Raw genomic sequence first — 27,555 nt, forward strand, 5'->3', positions numbered from 1 at the left:
GTCAATAACTACTAATTAAAAAGTAGTAATTTAAAAAAGGTACTTACATTGAATTTAATAATGTCATATATCAAGTACCGAGGAACGACTTGTCCATTTACTTTGTCAATGATCATTTCCTAAAAAGAAAAAGAAAGATAACATTCCCTTAATATTTGCAATTCAAGAATAATATAAAAGTCTCACAATATACTTACATCCAGTACATCTACGGACTGTAGCAATGCTGACCAGTACTGTTACAAGGCTCTGTCCAAAGTTCTATTATCAAGCATATTTTTACAGGAGTTTACAAGTGTAATAAAAATATTCTTCATGTTTGAAGTGTGACATATAAAGTTCTCAACAAAACCAAGGCAAATCAGTGTTATGACACACTGTTTTGAGCTGGAACTGTTGTGCTTCAGTGTTTCACCAGTCTCAAAATGTGTTACTTAGCTTAAAGTATGTGATCCTATTGAAAGTCATTTTGGAAGATTGTGGAATTGTAATCCTAAATCACTTAGGCACATCTGAAAAATCTCTCATACACGTATAAGCACAGTGGCCATTAAAGACCGAACTTTTTTATTTTTGGGGGCTTGGTTTGCTCAGATCAGATGATTTAACAACACTAACATTTTTCTGATTATACAGACAGCAGAGTGTACTCAAAAATGTTATTTATGTATTAATTACTATCCCTCACTAACCAATAAGGCTCCTTTAAATGAAGTATTCCACATAGTGTTTAAGTCCCATGAATCAAGGCAGAGCTTTATGTTTCCGTTTGTGCCTCTGAAGCACATTTCATATGACTACCAGTCCAAATTAACATTTGCAGCTAATTAGACCAGAGTCAAAAATACATACATCTCTCCACACTAAATTAAGCAACCTTCTATATTTCTTTTCTCACCTCCCCATCTTAGAATCGTTTTGGTGTCTGTCTCTTACTGAGGACACATGGCTAAGGCTGCGAGTTTGTCATGGAGGTCACGGATTCCGTGACTTTCTGTGATTTCTGCACAGCTGGTGCCCCGGCCCGGGGACCACCTGAGCAGCTCAGGCAGCCCCTGAACCAGTCGCACCAGCCACTGCTGGGGCTAGGGCCACCGCGCCTCTTTCCCCCACCTCCGCAACAGCAGGAGTTTGGGTGTTGGAGGGGGACAGTGGCTGGGGCATGGGACGGGGTGGGACGGCGCCTACCTTGGAGGGGCCCCCTGGAAGTGGCAACATTCCCCTCCCTCAGCTCCTACGTGGAGGCATGGCCAGGCAGCTCTGTGCGCTGCATTCACCCAGAGCACTAGCTCTGTAGCTCCCATTGGCCGGGAACTTATTGACAGCTTACTGAGGACAGAGAAGGCAAACCTGTCAGATAGCCAAGAGCTCTTTGCAACCCAGCTAAACCTGATCCAGATGAGCCTAGAGACAGAAACCACTGGGGGAGGGGAAGGGAGATCAGATAGGTGTAATTAATGCCTTTAAAAAAAAAACAGCCCAAAAAAACAATTTTCTTCACAGTCCCCAAAACTTCACACACACTGTTCCCACTCCCCTCCCCTCTCTCAGAATGGTGGTCACACTCTCAGCCAGGGAACAGACCAATTCATTTTGAAGTATCAAAGTTTATTGTAAGAACACACAGTGCAAAACATGACAGAATACTACACACAAGCCAAACATATTCCCAAATGCACGCTTTTGGCAGGCAGGCTGTAACTATGCTGGCTTTGGTGGGACCCAACTTAAGAGTACCAATTCAGGACAAATTGCTTAAAGCAGGGCAGTTACAGCTCAAGGCTGGAGTTCCTTTGCACACCAAGGCAAACCAAACCAGCAAAACAGAGAAGACTTCGGTTTTACCCCACTGCCTAACCATAAGTTACACAAGCAATTTCCTTAGACACTCTAGTTTCCTAGTATCACCACCAGTGCCTCTCATTATGTGGAAGAATGGTTATGAACACCAATACCTCAGTAGAAGAAAAAAGATTCTCTCGATCCCAAAGGATCAAGCCCCAGAGCCAGGTCAATATACAAATCAGATCTTACCCACAAATCACACTGTTGCCAGTCCTTTAGAATCTAAAATCTAAAGGTATATTCATAAAAGGAAAAAGATACAGATGAGAGCTAGAATTGGTTAAATGGAATCAACTACATACAGTAATGGCAAAGTTCTTGGTTCAGGCTTGTAGCAGTGATGGAATAAACTGCAGGTTCAAATCAAGTCTCTGGAGTACATCCACAAGGGGAGGGATAGCTCAGTGGTTTGAGGGTTGGTCCCTTCCAACCCTGATATTCTATGATGGGTCATTCAGTCCTTTGTTCAGAGCTTCAGTTTGTAGCAAAGTCCCTCCAGAGGCAAGAAGCAGGTTTGAAGACAAGATGGAGAAGCTGCAGCAGTCTTTTCTAGTCTCTTGCCATGTGGTCTCTGCTTTCTTTGTTCCAAAGACAAGCTATCCAGCACATGGCATAGAAAAACCTTAGAGTTCTGTCCATAAGCATGTCCCTGCATACCTTGCTGAGTCACAAGGTCTATCTGCCTTCTCTCAGTGGGTCAGTTGTATAGCTGATCGTCTTTAATGGGCCATCAAGCAGGCTAGGCACTGCTGACACCAAATTGTCTGGGGTGTCACCCAGAAGTATACCATAAGTTTGAAATACAGACAGGATAGAGCCAATACTTATAACTTTAAATACAAAAATGATACATACATACAGATAGCATAATCATAACCAGCAAACCATAATCTTGTCTTAGACACCTTATCTGACCCCCTTTATACAAGATTTGGTGCCACTACAGGACCTTGGTTGCAACAATGATCTATACGTTCACAGTTCATGTCAATAATATCACAAAGGCAGAAAGGAATTCTAGGAACATAATAATGCAAATATAAATCTGTGCATTGTAAACAGAAAAAGAAACACACTGAAACAGATACCTGAGCATTCAAATAAAAAGAATCCGTGTAAGCAATTCAGTAACTGAGCATTCTTACTACAGGATTTTTATGAATACAACTATAGACTAAATATGTGCTTTGGTTTTCCAGTCCGAGAATCCAAGTACAAAACAAATTAATTATGCATTGTGCTTTGATTCAGGAATAGAGAGAGGTAGAAATGGTATGTTGCTGGCTTGGTAGGCTTGGCTTTTTACTGGCTCCCAGAACTAGGCAGCAGCAACAACCCTTCTCCACTTGCAGTTTCTGATTTATTTTGGCCTGGACATCCCTTTTCTCCTCTGGAGCAATTTCAAGCAAATTTTTCAAGCAAATATTCTTTGATTTTTGCCTGTACATTTCTGGGAAGGGCAGCCTGGTTTCTCCCGGTGGGGCAAGACACCTTCCCACGCCTCTGCAACAAGCTCTAGTGACATCATCACCGTGAAGACACTGGCAGCATATGGGCCCAGGCAACATCGAGCTGCCTTTCAGTGACGAATGTGGGAATTTTCTGTAATATTTTTATCAATGCTATGCATAGCAGTGACTCATTTGGCTTGGTATTGCTATCCAGAGGGTGCAGACATGTTAAAATAACGTTCCTGGGGCACTGCAAGAGAAATGAGATGTTTGTATCACTTGTCTGGGGTGACACGAATGGGTCAATAAGCACTGAGTGGAACCAAACCATCAATGGAGGATCTGGAAAGACAATGGGAGCCCCAGTGACTGCACTACTGACTTTTCACAATGGGAGACTCTGGCAAGCAGAACACATGAACTCAGCATGACTTTGCAACAGGACGATGATGGACTGAGAGGTACCCAGAGGCTGTGATAAGAAATGGGCTCACAGAGTCACAGAAATTCTCACCTGGGGGACACAGGCAAAAGAACAGAGAGCAGCGAAGCCAAAATGAATTTGACAGCACCTTGGCTGGATGGCACCCTGGTTGTAGCTAGTCTGAACTTGGTGTTAACTTTTGCTTCTCTATGTTAACCTAAGGACTTCCAAGTGCTGTATTTCAGTTGACTAATAAACCCTACTCTGTTCTGAAAAGGCTGACTGGAATCACCGCAAATACTGAATGAAGTGCACGGATTCCTGAAGGGAGTAAAAGTCTCTGAACAGGAGTCTCCTTCAGTCAGACTTGCTGGACAGAGCTCACAGTGAGAAACAGGAGTGCTAGAGCCCTGATGCCCAGTCTCTGAGGCCATGTGGCCTACTCTTATGGAAGAGTGTGACCATTTGGGGGTCTGGCACACTACAAGGGCATTCCCAGCAGACTATCTACAGGCCAGAGCACAACACAGATCCTTTAAATCTGTAACACCTTCTCTGAGCCTTTGGTGCACCACAAGACATCAGTCAGAATGATCACTGCCTGTAATAAATTTAGCAGTATTTACTACACTATCCCTATACTTCCCCAGGACTCCCGACCCCTCATGAATAGAGGGTTTTAAAAGAATGGCAATATACTCACCATGTTGGGAGCTGCTGAACAGTCCTGAAGCAAATGGCAGCCAGTCTGATCACTTCATATTTTTATGAAGATCTTTCTGATAACATTTTAGGCAGTTGTAACACTTATTTCCTGTCTGCTAACCCTTTAAACCTAGCAATCTCTGTCTGGTTGCTTATCAGCAGCCTCGGCTAGGTTATCCTCCATACCTGCTTAAAGACTTCCCTTAATAAGGGCGGGGGAATAAAAGAACAAAGGAGGACAAATTCTCTGATCTGCTCAAGATCTCTGAGGCCAGGGCACACAAAACTAGGGAGTGTAGGGAGCTCTTCCTTGAGGAAACGTAGAAGGACTGAGAGATACATAAGGAAGTGCACCGAGACAACATACAGCTCCTCAAACTCAGATGTTTCAAAGCACTACCAAGGAAAATACCCACAGACTTACACCCCAGCAGCCATGGCACTTCATGGACAATTCTTTCTTCCTAGGTTGTACGCACACACCCCAATGCCCCCCAAATAGGGTGACAAGACAGCAAGTGTGAAAAATCAGCACGGGCGTGGCGGGTAATAGGAGCCTATATAAGAAAAAGACCCAACAATTGGGACTGTCCCTATAAAATCAGGACATCTGGTCACCCTACCCCCAAAGTACCAGCATAGCCTGCCACAGTATGCCTTTCACTGAATCCCAATGGAAAATAAGAAGAACTACTGTGACTACACTTATACTGAGCTGTAATTCATCCCAGGGCAAGCAGCCTCTTGTACTTTTTTAGTCGTTTTACATCTTTTTAGAAGTATTTATGTTGTTTATTACTGCTCAATAAAATTTTATTTTGTGAAAATTGTGATCTGTTGACTTTATCTTTCAAAAGACATGTGAACTCCTCAAATCAGTACCCTCTCACCAGATTCATAAAATGTTAACAATGAGTTTAAAATTAAGAGACATGCTCTCAAGGTTCCTTCCCCACTCTGAACTCTAGGGTACAGATGTGGGGACCTGCATGAAAGACCCCCTAATCTTATTCTTACCAGAATAGGTTAAAACATCCCCAAGGCACAGATTTCTTTCTTGCCTTGGGAAACAGCTTAGGTTAAAATCCTGATACGCTGCCACCACCAAGCGATTTAAACAAAGAACAGGGAAAGAGCCCACTTGGAGACGTCTTCCCCCAAAATATCCCCCCAAACCCTACACCCCCTTTCCTGGGGAAGTCTTGATAATCATATCCTCACCAATTGGTATAGGTGAACACAGACCCAAACCCTTGGATCTTAAGAACAATGAAAAAGCAATCAGGTTCTTAAAAGAAGAATTTTATTTAAAGAAAAGGTAAAAGAATCACCTCTGTAAAATCAGGATGGTAATCAGATTCAAAGCACAGAGAATCCCTCCAGGCAAAACCTTAAGTTACAAAAAGACACAAAAACAGGAATATACATTCCATCCAGCACAGCTTATTTTACCAGTCTTTAAACAAAAGGAAATCTAACGCATTTGTAGCTAGATTACATACTAACTTCACAGGAGCTGGAAGGCTGCATTCCTGATCTGTTCCCGGCAAAAGCTTCACACAGACAGATCCTTTGTTCCCCCCCCTCCAGATTTGAAAGTACCTTGTCCCCTCATTGGTCATTTTGGGTCAGGTGCCAGTGAGGTTACCTTAGCTTCTTAACCCTTTACAGGTGAAAGGATTTTGCCTCTGGCCAGGAGGGATTTTATAGCACTGTATACAGAAAGGTGGTTACCCTTCCCTTTATATTTATGACACATGCCAACTACAATTTATTCAAAAATCAATACATTTGTAATAAGTAAATGCGTAATTAATTCCAAAATAAAACAAAAGCAGCACACTGACTATCGCACCACTGGAAAAGCGTACCCCTAAGGCCTCCGTAAAACGTACGGCATCTCGACAAGCTACGGTAGTTATTCTTGTGTCAGGCTGCTCAGAATCAGTTTTTCCACTTCCCCCCTTCACCCTGCTGGTAACACTTACTCCTTGGCTTTGCATATAGTACATAAAGCACAACATACAGCAACAACAAAAAGAATATTTGGCTCACTGAGATCTGGCCTAGACATGAGATATCTCCAGCATCCCTTTAATCTGCCAACTGCACTCTCCATGGTCATTCTGCACCAGTTTAGCTGATAATTACAGCTTTCCTTGTTTCTGTTCAAGGTGCCCAGTGGATGACTTCATGAGCCATGGAAGCAAAGGGTAGGCTGAGGCCCAGAGAATCACAGTTAGCATTGCAACCCCACCAACATGAATGTGCCATTACAAGAAAAACATCTCTGCATGCCGCTTTTCAAAAAATCCTGTATTCTTAAAGATGTGAGCATCATACACTTCCACCCAACAAGCATGTCACTGAAACATCCCTAGTGATCAACCAATACTTACATAAATATGGAAACATACCTCTTTCTGTATATGTATGCAGAAGCAAGGTTGGGAGGGGGAGGGAGACAGAATCAGGATATGCATTTATCAACCTATCACAGTCTGGCAAGACAACTGCGTCAAATATCCCGATTATTTCCTGCATATTGTCAAGAGCCACAATCCTAGGCAGCAAGACACACTTAATGGTGTTACACACCTGGATGACGACCATCACCACTGGAAAATCTTTCCAACACCTAACTGAACGCCCAATGATTTATAACACTAAGGGATTACAAGCTTCTATAGCACAATAACCATCCATTTCTAGATGTTCCAGACAAATAGTGTTCCAGACAAATAGTTTATTCTCCAAAAAATGCAATTTTAGATCAAACAAAACTATTCATAAATTCATGCTGAGTTCACCAAATAGTTTCAACTGAACCAAAAAAGTCAAAATGAAATGTTTTGTTTCAATCCAAAAAAAATTTATTTAGACTTTCTGACATTTTGACAAAATCAAAGGAAAGTATGACTACGTTCACAAAAAAACAAGAGGAGGATAAAGTGGTGCTGCTGCTGGTGGCCCAATAACTATCCACTGTCATTTGTAATTGCGATCCATAGTTATTCATTAACAATGGATAATAACTGACCGAGAGATAGCAAGAAAGAGTCTATAGGTTGGTAGCTAGGACAAATTCCCATACCAGAATATCCCATAGCCCAGTGGCTAGGATACTCTCCTGCAATGTGGGACGATCAAGTTGAATCCCTTCTTCTCATCAGGCAGAAAAGAGAACTGAACCTGGGTCCCCCACACCCTAAATAAGTGCCCTACTCACCGGGCTAAAGCTTATAAGGGGAGGCACCATCACCACCAACTCCTCCTCGTTTTCTTTACAGAGTCTTTTTTTTTGGTCAAAATGCCTGAAAGTCTAAACAAATTTATTTGGGTCAAAACAAAAACGAAACATTTTGAAAGCTTGGCTCACAACTTCAGCAATTTCCCCTTCTGTATCCCAAAGTTCTGCAACCTTTGTTGACCATTCCAGAATTGCACAAGGATCCAATCCCACCACTCAGTGCTTACTTCACAGGCCAAAAATGTTACTCTACTGTGCGCAGCTGGTCATTGAATGCATGCAGCACCTAGCCAGTTCCATTCTTTGTCCACATCATACACTCTTCCACAATATTTTCATTTTTGTTGCTGCACAACCAGTTACTGTGGTAATTGAGGTGCTGCAAATACAGTAACTCCTCACAAAGTTGTCCCGGTTAACATTGTTTCGATGCTGATCAATTAGGGAATATGCTCATTTAAAGTTGTGCAATGCTCCCTTATAACGTTGTTTGGCAGCCGCCTGATTTGTCCACTGCTTGCAAAAAGAGCAGCCCTTTGCAGCTAGCTGGTGGAGGCTTGGAACCAGGGTGGACCACAAGCCCCCCACTCCCCTAAGTTCCCTGTGCAGCAGCCGCCCAGCAGGCTATCAATTGCCGGCAGTTCAGCTGTCCCTCCCACAACTGCTATGTGCTGCTCCTGCCCTCTGCCTTGGAGCTGCTCCTGGGAGCCTCCTGCTTGCTATTTGGGGATGGGGGGGCTACTGTCAGGGTGTCCCCCTCTCCCCTGCTCCTGTCCCCCGCTTACCCTATCTCCATAGAGCTGGCGGGGGGGGGGGGGGGACACGACAGAGCTCAGGACAGAGGGAGCTTGCAGGCAGCAGCTGCTGTCTCAACTTCCTGATCTACTTAAAAAGGCAGTGTACTTAGAGTAGGGTCAGCGTACTTAAAGGGGCAATGAGCATATCTCTCTCACACACACACACACACACACGCACACAGGGTGTGTCTCTCTCTGTCTGCCATGCTGTCTCCCCTCCCTCCATTTGTGCTGCCTTGTAGAGTATGAGGCTACATTAACAACGTGTTAACCCTTGAGGGCTCAGCTGAGTTCTAGTTCATCATTTAGCAGTAAAGCATTCCCTGGGAAATATCACACCCTCTTCCACCCTCTGACTCCACCACCTCAACCAAGCTTCACAATCATCATTGCTATGTGGAGTATTAAATTGTTTAAAACTTATACTGTGTATAAATATATATAATATAGTCTTTTGTCTGGTGAAAAAAATGTCCTGGGAACCTGATCCCCCAATTTACATTAATTCTTATGGGGAAATTGGATTCGCTTAACATCGTTTCGCTTACAGTCGCAGTTTTCAGGAACGTAACTACTAAGCGAGGAGTTACTGTACAGAAAAATCAGGCTCATCTCTGAAACAGAAACAAGAATTCCACCTGGTCAGCACCCATGCATTTGACAGCAAAATGAAGGAGAGATTGAAAACCAGTGTGAGGAAGAGCAGATTATGGGATGCGTGACAAAGTTCCTCCTCTGCCTTGGTGGGTCCTGCACTTATTGGTGGATTTGCTCACCTCAGAGGTTCACGGCAGCCCGCAGTTTGGCCACTTTCGTGGCTCAAATCTGCTATTCACTCAGTTAGTCTCATCACCGGCTAGCATGGGGAAAAGGAAGAAGAACAATGCCCACAGCCTCTGCTGATCCACCTAGTGGATCGGGGAACAGGCCAGAGACCTTCTCCTCTGGTGGAACCCACAATCCAGTTCAACTCCTCCGGTATCAAGTAGGGAGTTGGGGGGATGGCGGGATGGGGGGAACCCAGGCCCGCCCTCTACTCCGGGTTCCAGCCCAGGGCCCTGTGTATTGCAGCTGTCTACAGTGGCTCCTGTAACAGCTGCGTGACAGCTACCACTCCCTGGGCTACTTCCCCATGGCCTCCTCCCAACACCTTCTTTATTCTTACTACAGGACCTTCCTCCTGATGTCTGATAATGCTTGTACTTCTCAGTCTTCCAGTAGTACGCCTTCTCACACTCAGCTTCTTGCGCCTCTTGCTCCCAGCTCCTCGCATGCACGCCACAAACTGAAGTGAGCTCCTTTTTAAACCCAGGTGCTCTGATTAGCCTGCCTTAATTGATTCTAGCAGCTTCTTGATTGGCTGCAGGTATTCTAATCAGCCTGTCTCCCTTAATTGTTTCCAGAAAGTTCCTAATTGTTCTGGAACCTTCCCTGTTACCTTACCCAGGGAAACGGGACATACTTAACCTGGGGCTAATATATCCGCCTTCTATCACTCTCCTGTAGACATCTGGCCCGACCCTGTCACAGATGTAATGGAGAGAACTGTGTGAATTTTAGAAAAAAGTGCAAAAAGACCATGGGATGGAAGGAATTACGGGGAAATGATCTCAAACTTCCATAATTCCATGAAAGAAGAGCTATTATCCCATAATGTGCTGCAAAAAAGAAAAAGTCCCACAGGGCAGCTTGCCGAACAGTGAAGTGAGAGAATAGGGATGCCTACTCACAGTGCTGTACATCTTTTGTCCGTACATGCTCTTGCTGTAACGACACATTGCACCAGCAAAGGCCAAGTGTGCATGTGCTTTATCAAAAATGCTATGTCAGCGGCTCGATGCTGGCATGAATTCTACTGGTGAAACATTCTACTGTAAATGTGACCTCTATCTCATGTTTCCCACCTGTCCCTCCCCTGCTACATTCTGACACACCACCTGACAGTTCCTTCTCAACTCAAATTGTTCCCATGCTATACATGCCTTTCCTCCCACATACTAAAGATGATCCTTCCCATGAATTTTCTTGTCCTGCAGCATTACTTTCTCTACCCCTCCCTGCATACCATCTGCCACCTTACTTGTCTACCACCACCCTGAAAACCCAATATTCTATTTAATACCTTCTCCTAGATATGACTTTTGAAAAAAAATAAATGAATGTGTGGGTACACAGACCCTTTTGAGAGAGAGAGAGAAATATAGAATGTCTAACTACTGTAGCCTCATTTTTTAATTAGAGGTATCAAAGAAACTCATCACTGCTACATATTGCAGGCTAAGAGCTCTAAGAGTGGGGATCATGTACCAGGATACTTACCTCTAGAAAAATAAGCTTGTTAAGATAAAGTTTACCATTTTCTGATTTACAACAGTATATGATATAGTACTAAACTTTAAACCTCTCAATCTGCATAATGCTTGAATTTTTAATATTTTAAAATAAATATGATGTTTGCCTGCGTAACTATCCAAATTGCTGTGATTATGGTTACCAGATCTGTCCCGTGTGTATTTATTTCAAATTTATTTACTTTTCTGACAAAATATTTTGACAGGTTCCCAGGGGTGCAGCCTGGGACTGTGGGACCACTGTGCTCCCTTAACTCTCTAGCCTGGGCTGTCTCTCACAGTCCTTTTCCTAGGGACAAGCAGCAAACCCCTCCAGATGCTGTTATCACTCAGCACAACAGCATGTGGAGCCCCACACCCAGCTAGAATGTATGAATGCTCCCAGAGCCACTCATGAATCACACACAGAAAGGCACCAACCAAATCCCCCCAGCACTCAGCCTTGTACCTCAGGAATGCACTGCTCAAGATGAGTTTATTAATTGGTTCACCACTTCATCAATGAAAAGTGGATATACACCAGCCTTTGCAAACCTGAGCAAACTTAACCCTCTGCAGGTGAAAGGATTTTGCCTCTGGCCAGGAGGGATTTTATAGCACTGTATGCAGAAAGGCGGTTACCCTTCCCTTTATATTTATGACAGCAACACTCATCAGGGCTGTGAACATACCCTGTGCCTCCTTTTATTCCTGTCAGAGGGCATAGCATCCATGCCTCCCACTCAGTTTCCTCATAATTGAAGTCCACAGTACCTGAGGACACCAAAAGAGGAATGGAGGATGGGTTGTGGGGTCCACAGTGAGTACCACATATCAAAGAATCACAGCTTCTGAAGGGTAAGTAACCATTCTTTCTTTGTGTCTCAGGCTACATCTACACTACAGCCAGGATCGATGCTCTGAGATCAATCCACCAGTGGTCGGTTTAGCGGGTCTAGTGAAGACCTGCCAAATCAAACAGCAGATCGCTCTCCAGTTGACCCCGGTACTCTACCCCCAACAAGAAGAGAGAGGTAAGTCAAAGGGAGAGTTTCTCCCATTGACCCCCCACGGCGTAGACCCCGCAGTAACTCGACCTAAGCTACGTCGGCTCCAGCTACGTGAATAACGTAGCTGGATTTGCATAGTGTAGGTCAACTTACCGCGGTAGTATAGACATAGCCTCAGTGTGACTCCCACTGTTATTGGCAAGCAGGATCCTCTTCAGGATGGTGGGGATGAGGAGTTTGAGCTGCATCAGCTGAACAGTGATTGACTGGCTTTCCAAACTTGACATCTGACCTAGCTGCTAAGTCCACGGCACAGTGTTTGACAAAAATCAGTGGGTTACTGCACATTGCCTTCTTGAAAATCTCTAACACTGGGACTGAAGCAGGAGGAAAAAGTCTATCACTGTTGGAATTAGTTGATGTTGTGCTCCATCCTCCTGAATAGAAGGGTATGGATGGTATCTTATACCTCTCTTAGTATCCCTAAGGCTAATAGCCATGAGGTCCATCTCATGGTCACGGCAGTGGCCATCAACCATGTAGCAGTGGCTACCTGCCAAGCTGTCCTCACAACCATCTGGCCGCCTTTCACAATTTCCTTCATCTTGTCTCTAGCATCCTGAGGTAGTCTGGACAGAAGGTCTTTTCCATGTCAGAAAATTATACTTGGCAAATAATGTCTGACATAGTTCGCCCCAGAGTTGCAGGGAGGCAAACAAGTAGGCTTTGTGCCCAAGAAAATCCAGCTAAGTTTTGCGGGTTCTTCTCTTTTGGTGTACCTTTCAATGACTTAGATTTTTCTGTAACACTGACTACTAATGATCCCAGGTTTCAATGAGAGTAACAGTGGTCAACATTTTTCAGGGGCATCTGATAATGCTTCTCCACCTGTTTGGATGTGGGCTGAATAGTGGCTGGACTTTGCCAGAGACCTTTGGCTGGCTCAAGAATGACCTCATTGATGGGGAGAGCAATCTTGGCAGGAGCTGATATAGTCCGGATGTCAAGGAGTTCAATCATAGAATCAGAATAACAGAGTTGGAAGGGACCTTTGGAGGCCATCTAGTCCAACCCCCTGCCCAGAGCAGGACCAGTCCCAACTAAATCATCCCAGCCAGGGCTTTGTCAAGCCTGACCTTAAAAACTTCTAAGGAAGGGGATTCCACCACCTCCCTAGGTAACGCATTCCAGTGTTTCACCACCCTCATAGTGAAAATTTTTTTCCTAATATCCAACCTAAATCTCCCCCACTGCAACTTGAGACCATTACTCCTTGTCCTGTCATCTGCTATCACTGAGAATAGTCTAGAGCCAGCCTCTTTGGATCCACCTTTCAGGTAGTTAAAAGCAGCTATCAAATCCCCCCTCATTCTTCTCTTCCGTAGACTAACAATCCCAGTTCCCTCAGCCTCTCCTCATGAGTCATGTGTTCCAGACCCCTAATCATTTTTGTTGCCCTTCGCTGGACTCTCTCCAATTTCTCCACATCCTTCTTGTAGTGTGGGGCCCAAAACTAGACATAGTGCTCCCGATGAGGCCTCACCAATGTCGAATAGAGGGGAACGATCACGTCCCTCGATCTGCTGGCAATGCCCCTACTTATACATCCCAAAATGCCATTGGCCTTCTTGGCAACAAGGGAACACTGTTGACTCATATCCAGCTTCTTGTCCACTGTCACCCCTAGGTCCTTCTCTGCAGAACTGCTGCCTAGCCATTCGGTCCCTAGTCTGTAGCGGTGCATTGGATTCTTCCATCCTAAATGCAGGACTCTGCACTTGTCTTCGTTGAATCTCATCAGATTTCTTTTGGCCCAATCCTCTAATTTGTCTAGGGCCCTCTGTATCCTATCCCTACCCTCCAGCGTATCTACCACTCCTCCCAGTTTAGTGTCATCTGCAAACTTGCTGAGGGTGCAATCCACACCATCCTCCAGGTCATTAATGAAGATATTGAACAAAACCGGCCCCAGGACCGACCCTTGGGGCACTCTGCTAGATACCGGCTGCCAACTAGACATGGAGCCATTGATCACTACCCGTTGAGCCTGACAATCTAGCCAACTTTCTACCCACCTTGTAGTGCATCCATCCAGCCCATACTACTTTAACTTGCTGACAAGAATACTGTGGGAGACAGTGTCAAAAGCTTTGCTAAAGTCAAGAAATAACACGTCCACTGCTTTCCCTTCATCCACAGAACCAGTTATCTCATCATAGAAGGCAATTAGATTAGTCAGGCATGACTTTCCCTTGGTGAATCCATGCTGACTGTTCCTGATCACTTTCCTCTCATGTAAGTGCTTCAGGATTGATTCTTTGAGGACCTGCTCCATGATTTTTCCAGGGACTGAGGTGAGGCTGACTGGCCTGTAGTTCCCAGGATCCTCCTCCTTCCCTTTTTTAAAGATTGGTACTACATTAGCCTTTATTAGACTTTATGAGATCTCTCCTATATAACCATCATTTCTATACCCAAGGCCTCCACAGTGTGCATGAGCAGATCCTGGAAGGCCTTAAAATTGTGAACTGTCAGGGCAGGGGCTGGTTCAAATGCCTCACTGAGTGAAAATAATTCTTTTGGTGGAGATTGGAGTTGCTGCTGTTCTGGCCCTAGCTCCTGGCCTCTGACTCCAGTGTTAGTGTACTAGGTAGTGATGCCACAAGGGAACCTGATCTCCTCTTTCTGAATGTGCAAGAAGGAGACCTGCTACAGTACAGAGGGACCAATGGTCCCCACTAGTGCAAATATGGCCAGGGTGGTATGGGTACTGGCCAAGTTGCAGCTGATCAGCCCATTGTCACTCACACCTGCGCAGGATTGGTGCCCTGTGAGGTGGGCTTCTTCTATCAGCTCTGAGGTCACTTCCAAAGGTAGTGGAGAGGCATCCCTGCTGGACATGGAAGAGAATACATAGTCTGGTCACAATGACAGAGTTATATATTCTTTGAATGGTGGTGCCAAGGAGTGATGTCTTGGCTCCAGTCTCAGCATTATACAAGTATCAATGTTCCCAGAACGAATCCCGATAGTTCTTTGTGGGTATACCTTGGGCCGCTAATTGGTGTCTGTGCCAATACCATAACCAGCAATATCAGCTCACTTAATCTCACTCCTTTGGCAAAGGACTTGGATGCCTCTTCCCCCCCCTCTACCGGGTGGTGCCTCTGTTTGGAGTCATGTTTGCTCTCCGCTTGGCTTCGGCTATGTGTTGAGGCACTAGCTCTGATGACTTTGCCTATGCTGAGGGAGCCAGGTTGGTCAGAGTAAGCTGTGTTGAAAGCCCCAGTGCCAAAGTATTCAGCACCTATGTGACTGGTGCCAATTTCAACCAAGTTTTCTTTCCCTGCCTTCCTCTCAGTGGACCCTCAGAGTATGGTAGCTACTCAGTGGGGCACTTGCTAACACCGCTGGGTTCCTTTAGAGGTGGATGTCTCCTTCTGGGTCTGAGTTAACATGCATAGGTTGCTTGAGCGAGAGTATTAGCCACATGTCCCTCAACTTATGAATCTCAGATGAGGAAGATTTATTCACCAAATACTTCTCAGGGATACAACTGTCCCTGAAAGAAAAACAGACATCAGTTACGCCCAACGGCCAGAGGACTGAGCATTGCAAGTTGGGCAAGAATTAAACCCTGGGGGTTTAGAGACCACCACAGCAGCTGACACTAAACGCCTCTCCCCATTATACAGGCGTACCTTGTAGATTTGGGGAGGGGAGGGAGGGAGAGGAGACATCCAAATGAAAGTTAATGATGTAAAAGAGATGAAGAAGGATTTCTACTAAATAAATAAAATATAAATGGATAAACAAATAGTTTAGAAATTCAGCTCAAAGAGAGTAGCATGTTGTACACTCACCAGGTTCCATCTCCCGGCCAGGGGTGCTAAGAGGGAACAGAGTGAGGGTCATGGTTACAGCACTGTCATTCATAGTGGCAACTCAGTCATTCATAATGACTATGGGAAACAGAAAGGGAAAGAGTGAGAATGATTCTATAGGCCAGTTAGGGCACCCAGCTAAACTTCAAGTCCTTGTTGCAATGACTGTATTTATAAAAAGTGGAACAGCTCCAACAGAAGAGACTCTCAAACAGTCATACCACAATATTCCATAGTCCAGTAGTTCGGATAAGATGTGGGAAACTAATTTCTAATTACTTTTCCTCATTAGGTAGAGGGAGAAATTGAAGTAGGGTCTCCTATATCCTGTGTGTATTGCATAACCAATGCGATAAAGGTTATAAGGAAGGTCTCCTCCTCTTTCTCCTTCCCTCAGCCCCATCTGTTTTGTGAATCTAGTCCTTCTTTGCTTTTGTCAAAATGCCCAAAATCAAAAGAAAAAAAATTTGAGATGACTTAAACAAAAATGTTTCATTTTGAGCCAACTCAAAATTTTGACTTTTCAATTTCCCAAAATTTAGTTTTCACTTCAACCTGAAACAAATTTTTTTTTTCCTTGTTTTCAGTTTTTTTGAAATTGCCAGTGAATTAAAAATCCATTATTCACCCTGCTCTACTCATAGGGTAACACTTCATTCACGACGTCACACAGAAGCACAAAGAGGCACAGGGCATATGCATGTGCAGCTCTAATAGACACTGAATTCAAAAAATAATTTGATCTTGTATATGTGGTGCTCATGTGCACCTATAGTGGGATCCATACCGACACACAGTACTGTACAAGAAAAAAGACTTGAAACATATTTTGCTTCTTAATGATAGATAACGATATTTTGCTGCTTAATGATTTGAAAATGTAAATCAAGACAAATCTGATCCCTATGGTTAAAACTTATCACTGATTTTTCTAAAAAAAATAAATCACTAGTTACTCACAGCTCCCTCCAGAAGAAGAAAGGGGAGCGTTCATGTACCAGCAATGCAGACACAGGTAAGCAACCGTTTTCATGTTCTCTCCACAACTACTAATGCGGATAGTGGACTAGATGATACATCTGAAGGAATGGAGCAGAAGGAGACTCCGCCAATTGGAAGGCATGAGATGTACCGTCTTAGGGAAGGGAGTCCCACGACCACTGCTCCCAAGAGAAGGAGGTGCGTGGTGGTGGTTGGGGACTCCCTCCTCAGGGGGACTCCGACATCTATCTGCCGCCCCGACTGGGAAAACCGAGAAGTCTGCTGCTTGCCAGGAGCTAGGATTCACGATGTGACAGAGAGACTGCCGAGACTTATCAAGCCCTTAGATCACTACCCCTTCCTACTTCTCCACGTGGGCACCAGTGATACTGCCAAGAATGACCTTGAGCAGATCACTGCAGACTACGTGGCTCTGGGAAGAAGGATAAAGGAATTTGAGGCGCAAATGGTGCTCTCATCCATCCTCCCTGTGTAAGGAAAAGGCCCGGGTAGAGACTGTTGAATCGTGGAAGTCAATGAATGGATACGCAGGTGGTGTCGGAGAAAAAGCTTTGGATTCTTTGACCATGGGATGGTGTTCCAAGAAGGAGGAGTGCTAGGCAGAGACAGGCTCCACCTAACGAAGAGAGGGAAGAGCATCTTCGCGAGCAGGCTGGCTAACTTAGTGAGGAGGGCTTTAAACTAGGTTCACTGGGAGACCAAAGCCCTGAGGTAAGTGGGGAAGTGGGATACCAGGAGGAAGCACGAGCAGGAGAGCACAAGAGGGGAGGGCTCCTGCCTCATACTGAGAAAGAGGGACGATCAGCGAGTTATCTTAAGTGCCTATGTCATAAATATAAAGGGAAGGGTAAACCCCTTTAAAATCCCTCCTGGCCAGAGGAAAACTCCTCTCACCTGTAAAGGGTTAAGAAGCTAAAGGTAACCTTGCTGGCACCTAACCAAAATGACCAATGAGGAGACAAGATACTTTCAAAAGCTGGGAGGAGGGAGAGAAACAAAGGGTCTGTGTGTCTGTCTATATGCTGGCTTTGCTGGGGACAGAACAGGAATGGAGTCTTAGAACTTTTAGTAAGTAATCTAGCTAGGTATGTGTTAGATTATGATTTCTTTAAATGGCTGAGAAAAGAATTGTGCTGAATAGAATAACTATTTCTGTCTGTGTATCTTTTTTGTAACTTAAGGTTTTGCCTAGAGGGATTCTCTATGTTTTGAATCTAATTACCCTGTAAGGTATCTACTATCCTGATTTTACAGAGGGGATTTCTTTACTTCTATTTACTCCTATTTCTATTAAAAGTCTTCTTGTAAGAAAACTGAATGCTTTTTCATTGTTCTCAGATCCAAGGGTTTGGGTCTGTGGTCACCTATGCAAATTGGTGAGGCTTTTTATCCAACATTTCCCAGGAAAGGGGGGGGTGCAAGTGTTGGGAGGATTGTTCATTGTTCTTAAGATCCAAGGGTCTGGGTCTGCAGTCACCTAGGCAAATTGGTGAGGCTTTTTACCAAACCTTGTCCAGGAAGTGGGGTGCAAGGTTTTGGGAAATATTTGGGGAGAAAGACGTTTCCAAACAGCTCTTCCCCAGTAACCAGTATTTGTTTGGTGGTGGTAGCGGCCAATCCAAGGACAAAGGGTGGAATATTTTGTACCTTGGGGAAGCTTTGACCTAAGCTGGTAAAGATAAGCTTAGGAGGTTTTTCATGCAGGTCCCCACATCTGTACCCTAGCGTTCAGAGTGGGCAAGGAACCTTGACAGCCTATACACAAATGCAAGAAGCCTGGGAAATAAGCAGGGAGAACTGGAAGTCCTGGCACAGTCAAGGAAATATTATGTGATTGGAATAACAGAGACTTGGTGGGATAACTCACATGACTGGAGTACCGTCATGGATGGAAATAAACTGTTCAGGAAGGACAGGGAGGGCAGAAAAGGTGGAGGAGTGGCACTGTATGTAAGAGAGCAGTATGACTGCGCAGAGCTCCGGTATGAAACTGCAGAAAAACCTGAGTGTCTCTGGATTAAGTTTAGAAGTGTGAGCAACAATGGTGATGTCATGGTGGGAGTCTGCTCTAGACCACCAGACCAGAGGGATGAGATGGACGAGGCTTTCTTCTGGCAACTAATGGAAGTTACTGGATCGCAGGTCCTGGTTCTCATGGGAGACTTCAATCACCCTGATATCGGCTGGGAGAGCAACACAGCGGTGCAGAGACAATCCAGGAAGTTTTTGGAAAGTGTAGGGGACAATTTCCTGGTGCAACTGGAGGAACCAACTGGGGCAGAGCTCTTCTTGACCTGCTGCTCCCAAACTGGGAAGAATTAGTAGGGGAAACAAAAGTGGATGAGAACCTGGGAGGCAGTGACCATGAGATGGTCGAGTTCAGGATCCTGACCTGAACAAGGAAGAAAGGAGAGCAGCAGAATACGGACCCTGGACTTCAGAAAAGCAGACTTTGATTCCCTCAGGGAACTGACGGGCAGGATCCCCTGGGAGAATAACATGAGGGGGAAAGGAGTCCAGGAAAGCTGGCTGTATTTTAAATAATCCTTATTGAGGCTGCAGGAACAAACCATCCCAATGTGTAGAAAGAATAGTAAATATGGCAGGTGACCAGCTTGGCTTAACAGTGAAATCCTTGCTGATCTTAAACACAAAAAAGAAGCTTACAAGAAGTGGAAGCTTGGACAAATGACCAGGGAGGAGTATAAAAATATTGCTCAGGCATGCAGGGGTGAAATCAGGAAGGCCAAATCACAACTAGACTCGCAGCTAGCTAGGGATGTTAAGACTAATAAGAAGGGTTTCTACTGTAAGCAACAAGAAGGTGGTCAGGGAAAGCGTAGGCCCCTTACTGAACGGGGAAGGCAACCTAGTGATGGATGATGTGAAAAAAGCTAATGTACTCAATGCTTTTTTTGCCCGTCTTCACAAATAAGGTCAGCTCCCAGACTAGTGCACTGGGCAGCACAGTATAGGGAGGAGGTGACCAGCCCTCTGTTGAGAAAGAAGTGGTTCAGGACTATTTAGAAAAGCTGGACAAGCACAAGTCCATGGGGCCGGATGCACTGCATCTCAGGGTGCTAAAGGAGTTGGCTGATGTGATTGCAGAGCCATTGGCCATTATGTTTGAAAACTCAAGGTGATCGGGGGAGGTCCCGGACGACTGGAAAAAGGCTAATGTAGTGCCCATCTTTAAAAAAGGGAAGGAGGAGGATCCGGGGAATTACAGGCCAATCAGCATCACCTCAGTCCCTGGAAAAATCATGGAGCAGGTCCTCAAGGAATCAATTCTGAAGCACTTAGAGGAGAGGAAAGTGATCAGGAACAGTCAGCATGGATTCACCAAGGGAAAGTCATGCTGGACTAATCTAATTGCCTTCTATGACGAGATAACTGGCTCTGTGGATGAGGGGAAAAAGCAGTGGATGTGTTATTCCTTGACTTTAGCAAACCTTTTGACACGGTCTCCCACAGTATTCTTTCCAGCAAGTTAAATAAGTATGGGCTGGATGAATGGACCATAAGGTGAATAGAAAGCTGGATAGATGGTCGGGCTGACGGGTAGTGATCAATGGCTCCATGTCTAGTTGGCAGTCAGTGTCAAGCGGAGTGCCCCAAGGGTCAGTCCTGGGGCCGGTTTTGTTCAGTATCTTCATTAATGATCTGGAGGATGGCGTGGACTGTATCCTCAGCAAAGTTTGCAGATGACACTAAACTGGGAGGAGAGGTAGATACGCTGGAGGGTAGGGATAGGATACAGAGGGACCTAGACAAATTAGAGGATTGGGCCCAAAGAGATCTGATGAGGTTCAACAAAGACAAGTGCAGAGTCCTGCACTTAGGACGGAAGAATCCCATGCACTGCTACATACTAGGGACCAAATGGCTAGGCAGCAGTTCTGCAGAAAAAGACCTAAGGGTTACAGTGGACGAGAAAATGGATATGAGTCAACAGTGTGCCTTTGTTGCCAAGAAGGCCAATGGCATTTTGGGATGTATAAGCAGATCGAGGGATGTGATCATTCCCCTCTAGTCGACATTGATGGGGACTCATCTGGAGTACTGTGTCCAGTTTTGGGCCCTACACTACAAGGATGTGGAAAAATTGGAAAGCATCCAGCAGAGGGCAACAAAAATGATTAGGGGACTGGAACACATGACTTATGAGGAGAGGCTGAGGGAACTGGAATTGTTTAGTCCGTGGAAGAGAAGAACGAGGGGGGATTTGATAGCTGCTTTCAACTACCTGAAAGGGGGTTCCAAAGAGGATGGATCTAGACTCTTCTCAGTGGTAGCAGGTGACAGAACAAGGAGTAATGGTCTCAAGTTGCAGTGGGGGGAGGTTTACGTTGGATATCAGAAAAAACTTTTTCACTAGAAGGCAGGTGAAGCACTGGAATGGGTTACATAGAGAGGTGGTGGAATCTCCTTCCTGTGAGGTTTTTAAGGCCCTGCTTGACAAAGCCCTGGCTGGGATGATTTAGTTGGGGATTGATCCTGCTTTGAGCAGGGGGTTGGACTAAATGATCTCCTGAGGTCCCTTCCAACCCTGATATTCTAGGATTCCCCTCATGGACCATGGGCTGGCCTTTTGAAATCAAGAGAAAACACAATGAAAGGGCCCTTGATTTTTAGGAAAATACAAATAAGATTCTAGCTGCAAGGAGCTGTGCCAGCCAGGCTACAGCTGATGGCTCAAGGCCTGCTATAAGTTCATTAACAGTTAGATGCCTGCAGATAACCCGCCTGGGTCAGCAGCATAAGACGCAGTTTACTCTAGTGCACCAGACAATGGCCAGAACTATAGGAATAATCCCACACCTCTGACACTGACTCTTTACATGGCCTTAAATACATCATTCAAAATTTTCAAACTTGAGCTCCAAAAGTTAGGCACCTAAATACAGAAATGCTCAGTATCTCTGAAAATCAGGCCACTCTTATTTAGATACCTAACTTCATATAGCCATGTTTGAAAATACTGGCTTTATCCTTTCTGTGCCTCAGTTTACACATCTTTAAAATGAAGACAATACTTCCCTCATAGGGTAATTGTGGTAGGTGTTTAATGTTTGTGAAGCTCTATAGGTGTTCTAACACTCACCAAAATGCACAGAGAATCCCAGTTGATTTGAACAACTGTCCCTGGCAAAAGAATTCTTGGGAATTACTTACATTCACTACAAAATGTTATCATGATGGAATATGACTGAAGCGCCAAGTTAGCTAGCATGAAGCTGAACACAAATGACTGGTCAATACAGATGAGGGCAAATTGTGTTATACCTCACATCAAATACTAATGATTAAACTCTCGGCCAAGATGATTTACTGAAACACTGTACTGCCTCTATAAACTGTATTTGGGGGAAAAAACGCAAGCACTCTCTCATATTGGAGATCCAATGTACGAAACTACTCATAGCTCTTTGAAGCCGAGATTACTATTGATGAAGAACCAGATAACTAATCTACTAGGATATTCTCCAAAATCTGGTGGAATTTCTGCAAGGTAGAAATGAAGGACATTTATTTTAAAATTTTCTATTCTTTTTTACCCACTTTTAAAATAATATCTAGTATTGCAAGACATGACACAAAGAGGGTCAAACATCTATTGAAGTAGAATACTAGAAATGTTAATAGCATATTTAAGATTCCTCTCTAATCATAAAGTTATTAAACTCACTCTTCCAGTTTGCTTTCCACCTCCTGTATTAGCAGGATGTATTTTCTTTTAAATTCAGAATGAAAATATGATTAGTAACTAATCTTTTATATAAAAGAAAAATGTTCTTCCTAGTCCATTTCTCTCTCTCTCCCTATTTTGTCAGTCCACCCTTTCTCTTTTCTTTCCTCCTGGCATGTTATATCTGTTCACAACTATTTCAGCAGAATGCCGAAGAACTTCCTCTTCTTTCAAATGCTGTTAAATTCATGTATTAAAAAAATCAGTACCATTTGGACCACCTCTTTCTACATCAAGACCAATAAGTAAGAATTATTTAATTTTGCAATTACAGAGTTAACTTCAACAGCCCTTCAGCACTAATTAGCAACAATCTGTTAAAACAAGACTTTCATCTCAGGGATTAAAAAAACAACCGAATATATTTCCCGTGTAAGAACAGTAGTGGAAAAAAATCCATCTAGCACCAGCATTAAATAACAAACCACCTACTAGACTGAACTATTGTGATGCTTAAATATGAAATTGAAATTCCATTTTCAAACACACACAAAGTAATTTATCTGAATGTGCAATACATTTCATAAGAAGCTTTCATTACCCTTCACTGATCATACTCATTTAGAAATTTGAATTATGAAAAAGGATTTATGTTACGGAAAGTTTTAATTTTATTTCATGGTACTTCAGCCAACCAAGCCTTTTTAATTTCATTCCATTTTGCTTTTCACTTTATGAAAAAAATTGAAAAAGGATCCTGTCTTATAAATAATTTTATACCAATAAACTGAGCTATTAAAGTGTATTACAATACAAAAAGTTTTACAAAACTACAAAACATGTAAAGTCATAATCCAGAATGTCATAAAATAACATGCAGAACCTGAAATAAGCAGTGACTGATTGGGAGTGCCTTCCAAGTTAGCTTATTGTTGAGAAAGGACTTCCCTTAACCCTTTCTCCTTTTTACCACAAACTTGGGAACTATTAGTCTCATCCTGAAGCACCAGACCAGGCACCTTTAACACCACCAGCCCCAAACACGAATGAATATCAATGCATAAAAGTCCTTGCCCCACCAGTCCACACACTTGTATTGAAAGCGCAGCTCCTCCCATGTCCAGCAGCTCCTAATTGTCAGCTCTTGTGAAATGCACAAAGAGGAGAGATTCCCCACATCCTCCCAGATATATCAATTCTAACTGGCCCTTTCAATTACTTCCTTGAAAAGCTTAATACCACAGCATACTAATAGCAAACAGCTTAGATGGCATCCCCTGCCCCAGAATGTTCAGTGTACTCTTATATACCCAAGACTGAACAGCCTGTGACAAAATACTCCTAGTCAGTCATGATGAATGTCTGTGTTTCTAATGGTTTCCTGTCAAAGTTCTCAGGAAAACTCTGCAATTCCTACTGATGTACCCTTGCTAATTCAATGGCAGAAGGAATGCATGGGCCACATCACACTTAAGGGGTGAGCTTGGAAAATACCAGCCAGTCCCACAGAGTTATCATTTGAAGTTATGTCCAATGATATTCTGCCTGTAGTGAGGCAGAGTGGCCTCCCTCCAAGCCAGAGAGCAAGAGACCACTACAATTCCCCTCGTAGGCAGAGTCAAACGAGCCCCATCCCCTGTGGCGGAAGCAGAGGAGTGTGGCAAAAAGTATAAAAGGTGGGCCCTGCAGCTCAGCTGGGCCAGAGCCAGGGGAGGAGGCAAATGTATCCAGCCCACTGCAAAACTCCGGAGTTGAACCTGCACTGTACAGTGCCCCACCCCACACAGGACACCGACCCTGGAGTATAGTTGCCAGGACTGCCACCAACCATGTATCCCAAGGAAACCGAAGTTCCTTGGACTACATAGCCCTATCCCCAGACTCTGGTACAGGGTGGATTTCATTTAAATCATGATTTAAATCACTGGTCAGGAAGACTCTATTTAATCATAGTTTTCCACATAAAAGTGCTTTTTCTTGTTGGTTGTTATAATCTTAATACATATTCTTCACAACTCAGAGATAGATGTAGGTTTCATTTTTAGAAGGTACACACTATACATTTTTAAACAGTGATTTATTTTGAAAACTTTTCAGATTAGTTTTACAGCTATATCAGAAAATGAATGATTGTTTGGTTATTTCATTTACCAAAGGTAATTGAAGCAGATATTTATGAAGTCACTGGGAGGTGAACTATCTCCAATTCAACAGGTTAATCATTAATGTTCGGAGGACCTTCTTGCCATGCTGTATTAGGAGGAGAACATCACCAGACAGACATCTTGGAGAGCTATACTCCACCAAATAAGTTTATTTCCCGTGGTGGTATGAAGCCACTGTAGCGCAGCATGGTCGGTTTGCAGGTGGAAATGCCATCCCCAAACGTATGGGCATAGCTTTTCCAGAACGTAAACAATGGCGTAACATTCTTTTTCACGGACTGATCAGTTGCTTTCCCTCTCAAACAGCTTCTTGCTGAGAAACACTACATGATGGAATTCTTGATAAGGTCCTTCCTGCATTAAAACTGCTCCCACACCACATTCGGATGCATCGGTGGTTACTAGGAACGGTTTGTCAAAGTCTGGGGCCCTTAGTACAGGGTCAGACATGAGTGTCGCTTTAAGCTGGTTAAAGGCCTTCTGACACTCTTCAGTCCACTGAATGGCATTTGGCTGTTTCTTTTTGGTTAGGTCTGTCAGTGGGGCGGTGATTTGGCTGTATTGCGGTACAAATCGCCTGTAATATCTGGCCAAGCCTAAGAAGGATTGAACCTGTTTCTTTGACTTTGGGACAGGCCACTTTTGGATAGCATCCACTTTGGCCTGTAGGGGGCTGATAGTTCCTTGACCCACCTGCTGTCCAAGGTAAGTCACTCTGTTTAGGCCTATTTGACACTTCTTAGCCTTAACAGTTAGTCCTGCCTCCCTTATGCGCTCGAAGACTTTTTGTAGATGTTCCAAGCATTCTGCCCAGAATCCGAAAATATGGCCACTTCGTCAAGGTAGGCAACTGCATATTCTCCCAATCCTGCTAAGAGACCACATACAAGTCTTTGGAAGGTGGTGGGTGCATTCCGCAGCCCAAAAGGGAGTACATTAAATTCATAAAGCCCGACGTGTGGTGAAGGCTGACCTTTCCTTGGCGGATTCATCTAGCGGTACCTGCCAGTACCCCTCGGTTAAGTCCAAAATAGAGATGAACTGGGTCCGTCCCAGTTTCTCTAATAGTTCATTTTTGCGTGGCATTGGATAGTTGTCTGGGCGAGTTACAGCATTTAGCTTTCGGTAGTCCATGCAAAAACGTCTCTCTCCATCTGGTTTGGGAACGAGAACCACTGGAGATGCCCATGCACTGCCAGAGGGGCGGATTACACCCATCTGTACCATATCCTGGATCTCCCGTTCTATAGCAGGTTTAGCTTGAGGTGACACCTGGTAAGGTTGGACTTTAATTGGTTGATCTTCAGGAATTTTATGGAGAGTGCACAGTCTCTCAAAGGTGAGAAAATATTCAGCAATATCACTGGATTCATCATACTGTGGACACAGTCGCTCCCATTTGTGGATTGTTGGGGAAGGATTGTTATCCAGTAGATTCCACTCAGCCTTTGCCTTCTCCATCTCCAGTGCATGCTTCCTCTCTTTTTCCTTCTCCGCCTCAGCATGCTTCCTCTCTTTTTCTTTTTCCTCCATTTCTTTTTCCCTTGCCTCCACAGCTCTCCTGTCGGCAGCCTCCCTTTCCTCCTCAGCATGCTTCCATTCTTTTTCCTTTGTCTCCATAGCTCTCCTGTGGGCAGCCTCTTTGGCTGTTTCTGCTTTGGGCTCTGTCATGTTTGCCTCTCTGTTTTTAACTAACTTTACAACCGAGAGTTAGAAATAAAACAAACAAAAAACTTGACTTGTAAAATTTTGCTGTGCTGTAACCGGATACCTATGTTCTCTGATAGTGATTGTCAGCCTACAGAAAAATCCTTAAAAAAAAACCCTAACGCCTTTGTCTCCAGGCAAATAGACAGAAAACCCATCTAGTTGCTCTTAGGTAAAAAAAAAAAAAAAAAAACTTCTTCAGGTCTGTGAAGACTTGTGAATTTCCCTGCAGGAGGTTAACTACCCTGCCTTTACGTAGAGAAAACTCCAGCTCACAAAAGACAATTCCCTTTTGTCTCTGCTCTGGCCCCCAAGCAGAGACAAAAAAAAACTAACTGCTTTCAGCTGAAAACCTGCTTTCCAGCAGCCCAAAGGAAAAAAAAAATTCCTTTTTAAAATCTGTGCTTCTTGTTCAAAAAATCTCAAATTGATCTCAAAATGATTTCAAGTTAATCCCACCGCTCTGCCACCATGTCAAGGTTCCTTCTCCATTCTGAACTCTAGGGTACAAATGTGGGGACCTGCATGAAAAACCCCCTAAGCTTATTTTTACCAGCTTAGGTTAAAACTTCCCCAAGGTACAAACTATTTTACCTTTTGCCCTTGGACTTTATTGCTGCCACTACCAAGCGTCTAATAAATATATAACAAGGAAAGAGGCTGTTTGGCAACATCTCCCTCCCCCCCCCCCCGCCCAAAATCCTCCCAAACCCTACACTCCCTTTCCTGGGGAAGGCTTGATAAAAATCCTCACCAATTTGCATAGGTGAACACAGACCCAACCCTTGGATCTTAAGAACAATGAAAAAGCAATCAGGTTCTTAAAAGAAGAATTTTAATTGAAGAAAAAGTAAAAGAATCACCTCTGTAAAATCAGGATGGTAAATACCTTACAGGGTAATCAGATTCAAAACAGAGAATCCCTCTAGGCAAAACCTTAAGTTACAAAAAGGCACAAAAACAGGAATATACATTCCATTCAGCACAACTTATTTTTCAGCCATTTAAACAAACAGAATCTAACGCATATCTAGCTAGATTACTTACTAAATTCTAAGACTCCATTACTTTTCTGTTCCCGGCAAAAGCATCACACAGACAGTGAGAACCTTTGTTTCTCCCCCCCCTCCAGCTTTGAAAGTATCTTGTCTCCTCATTGGTCATCTTGTTCAGGTGCCAGCGAGGTTATCCTAGCTTCTTAACCCTTTACAGATGAAAGGGTTTTTCCTCTGGCCAGGAGGTATTTTCCCTTTATATTTACAACAATTGCCCAACAACAGCCTCCCACATGCTATC

General features: G+C 44.0%; 1 protein-coding gene across 2 annotated transcripts in view; it reads right to left on the bottom strand.

Moving 5' to 3' along the window:
- The window catches only part of RNGTT (RNA guanylyltransferase and 5'-phosphatase), a 457,144-nt gene that overhangs the window by 304,852 nt on the left and 124,737 nt on the right, over positions 1–27,555 (bottom strand). For both annotated transcript variants that reach the window (XM_074948099.1, XM_074948098.1), the window contains exon 10: positions 48–119. In XM_074948099.1, the coding sequence (XP_074804200.1) occupies positions 48–119 (72 nt within the window). The remainder of the gene's footprint in view (positions 1–47; positions 120–27,555) is intronic.

This window comes from Natator depressus, chromosome 3 (assembly GCF_965152275.1).
Source record: "Natator depressus isolate rNatDep1 chromosome 3, rNatDep2.hap1, whole genome shotgun sequence".
NCBI lineage: Eukaryota > Metazoa > Chordata > Testudines > Cheloniidae > Natator > Natator depressus.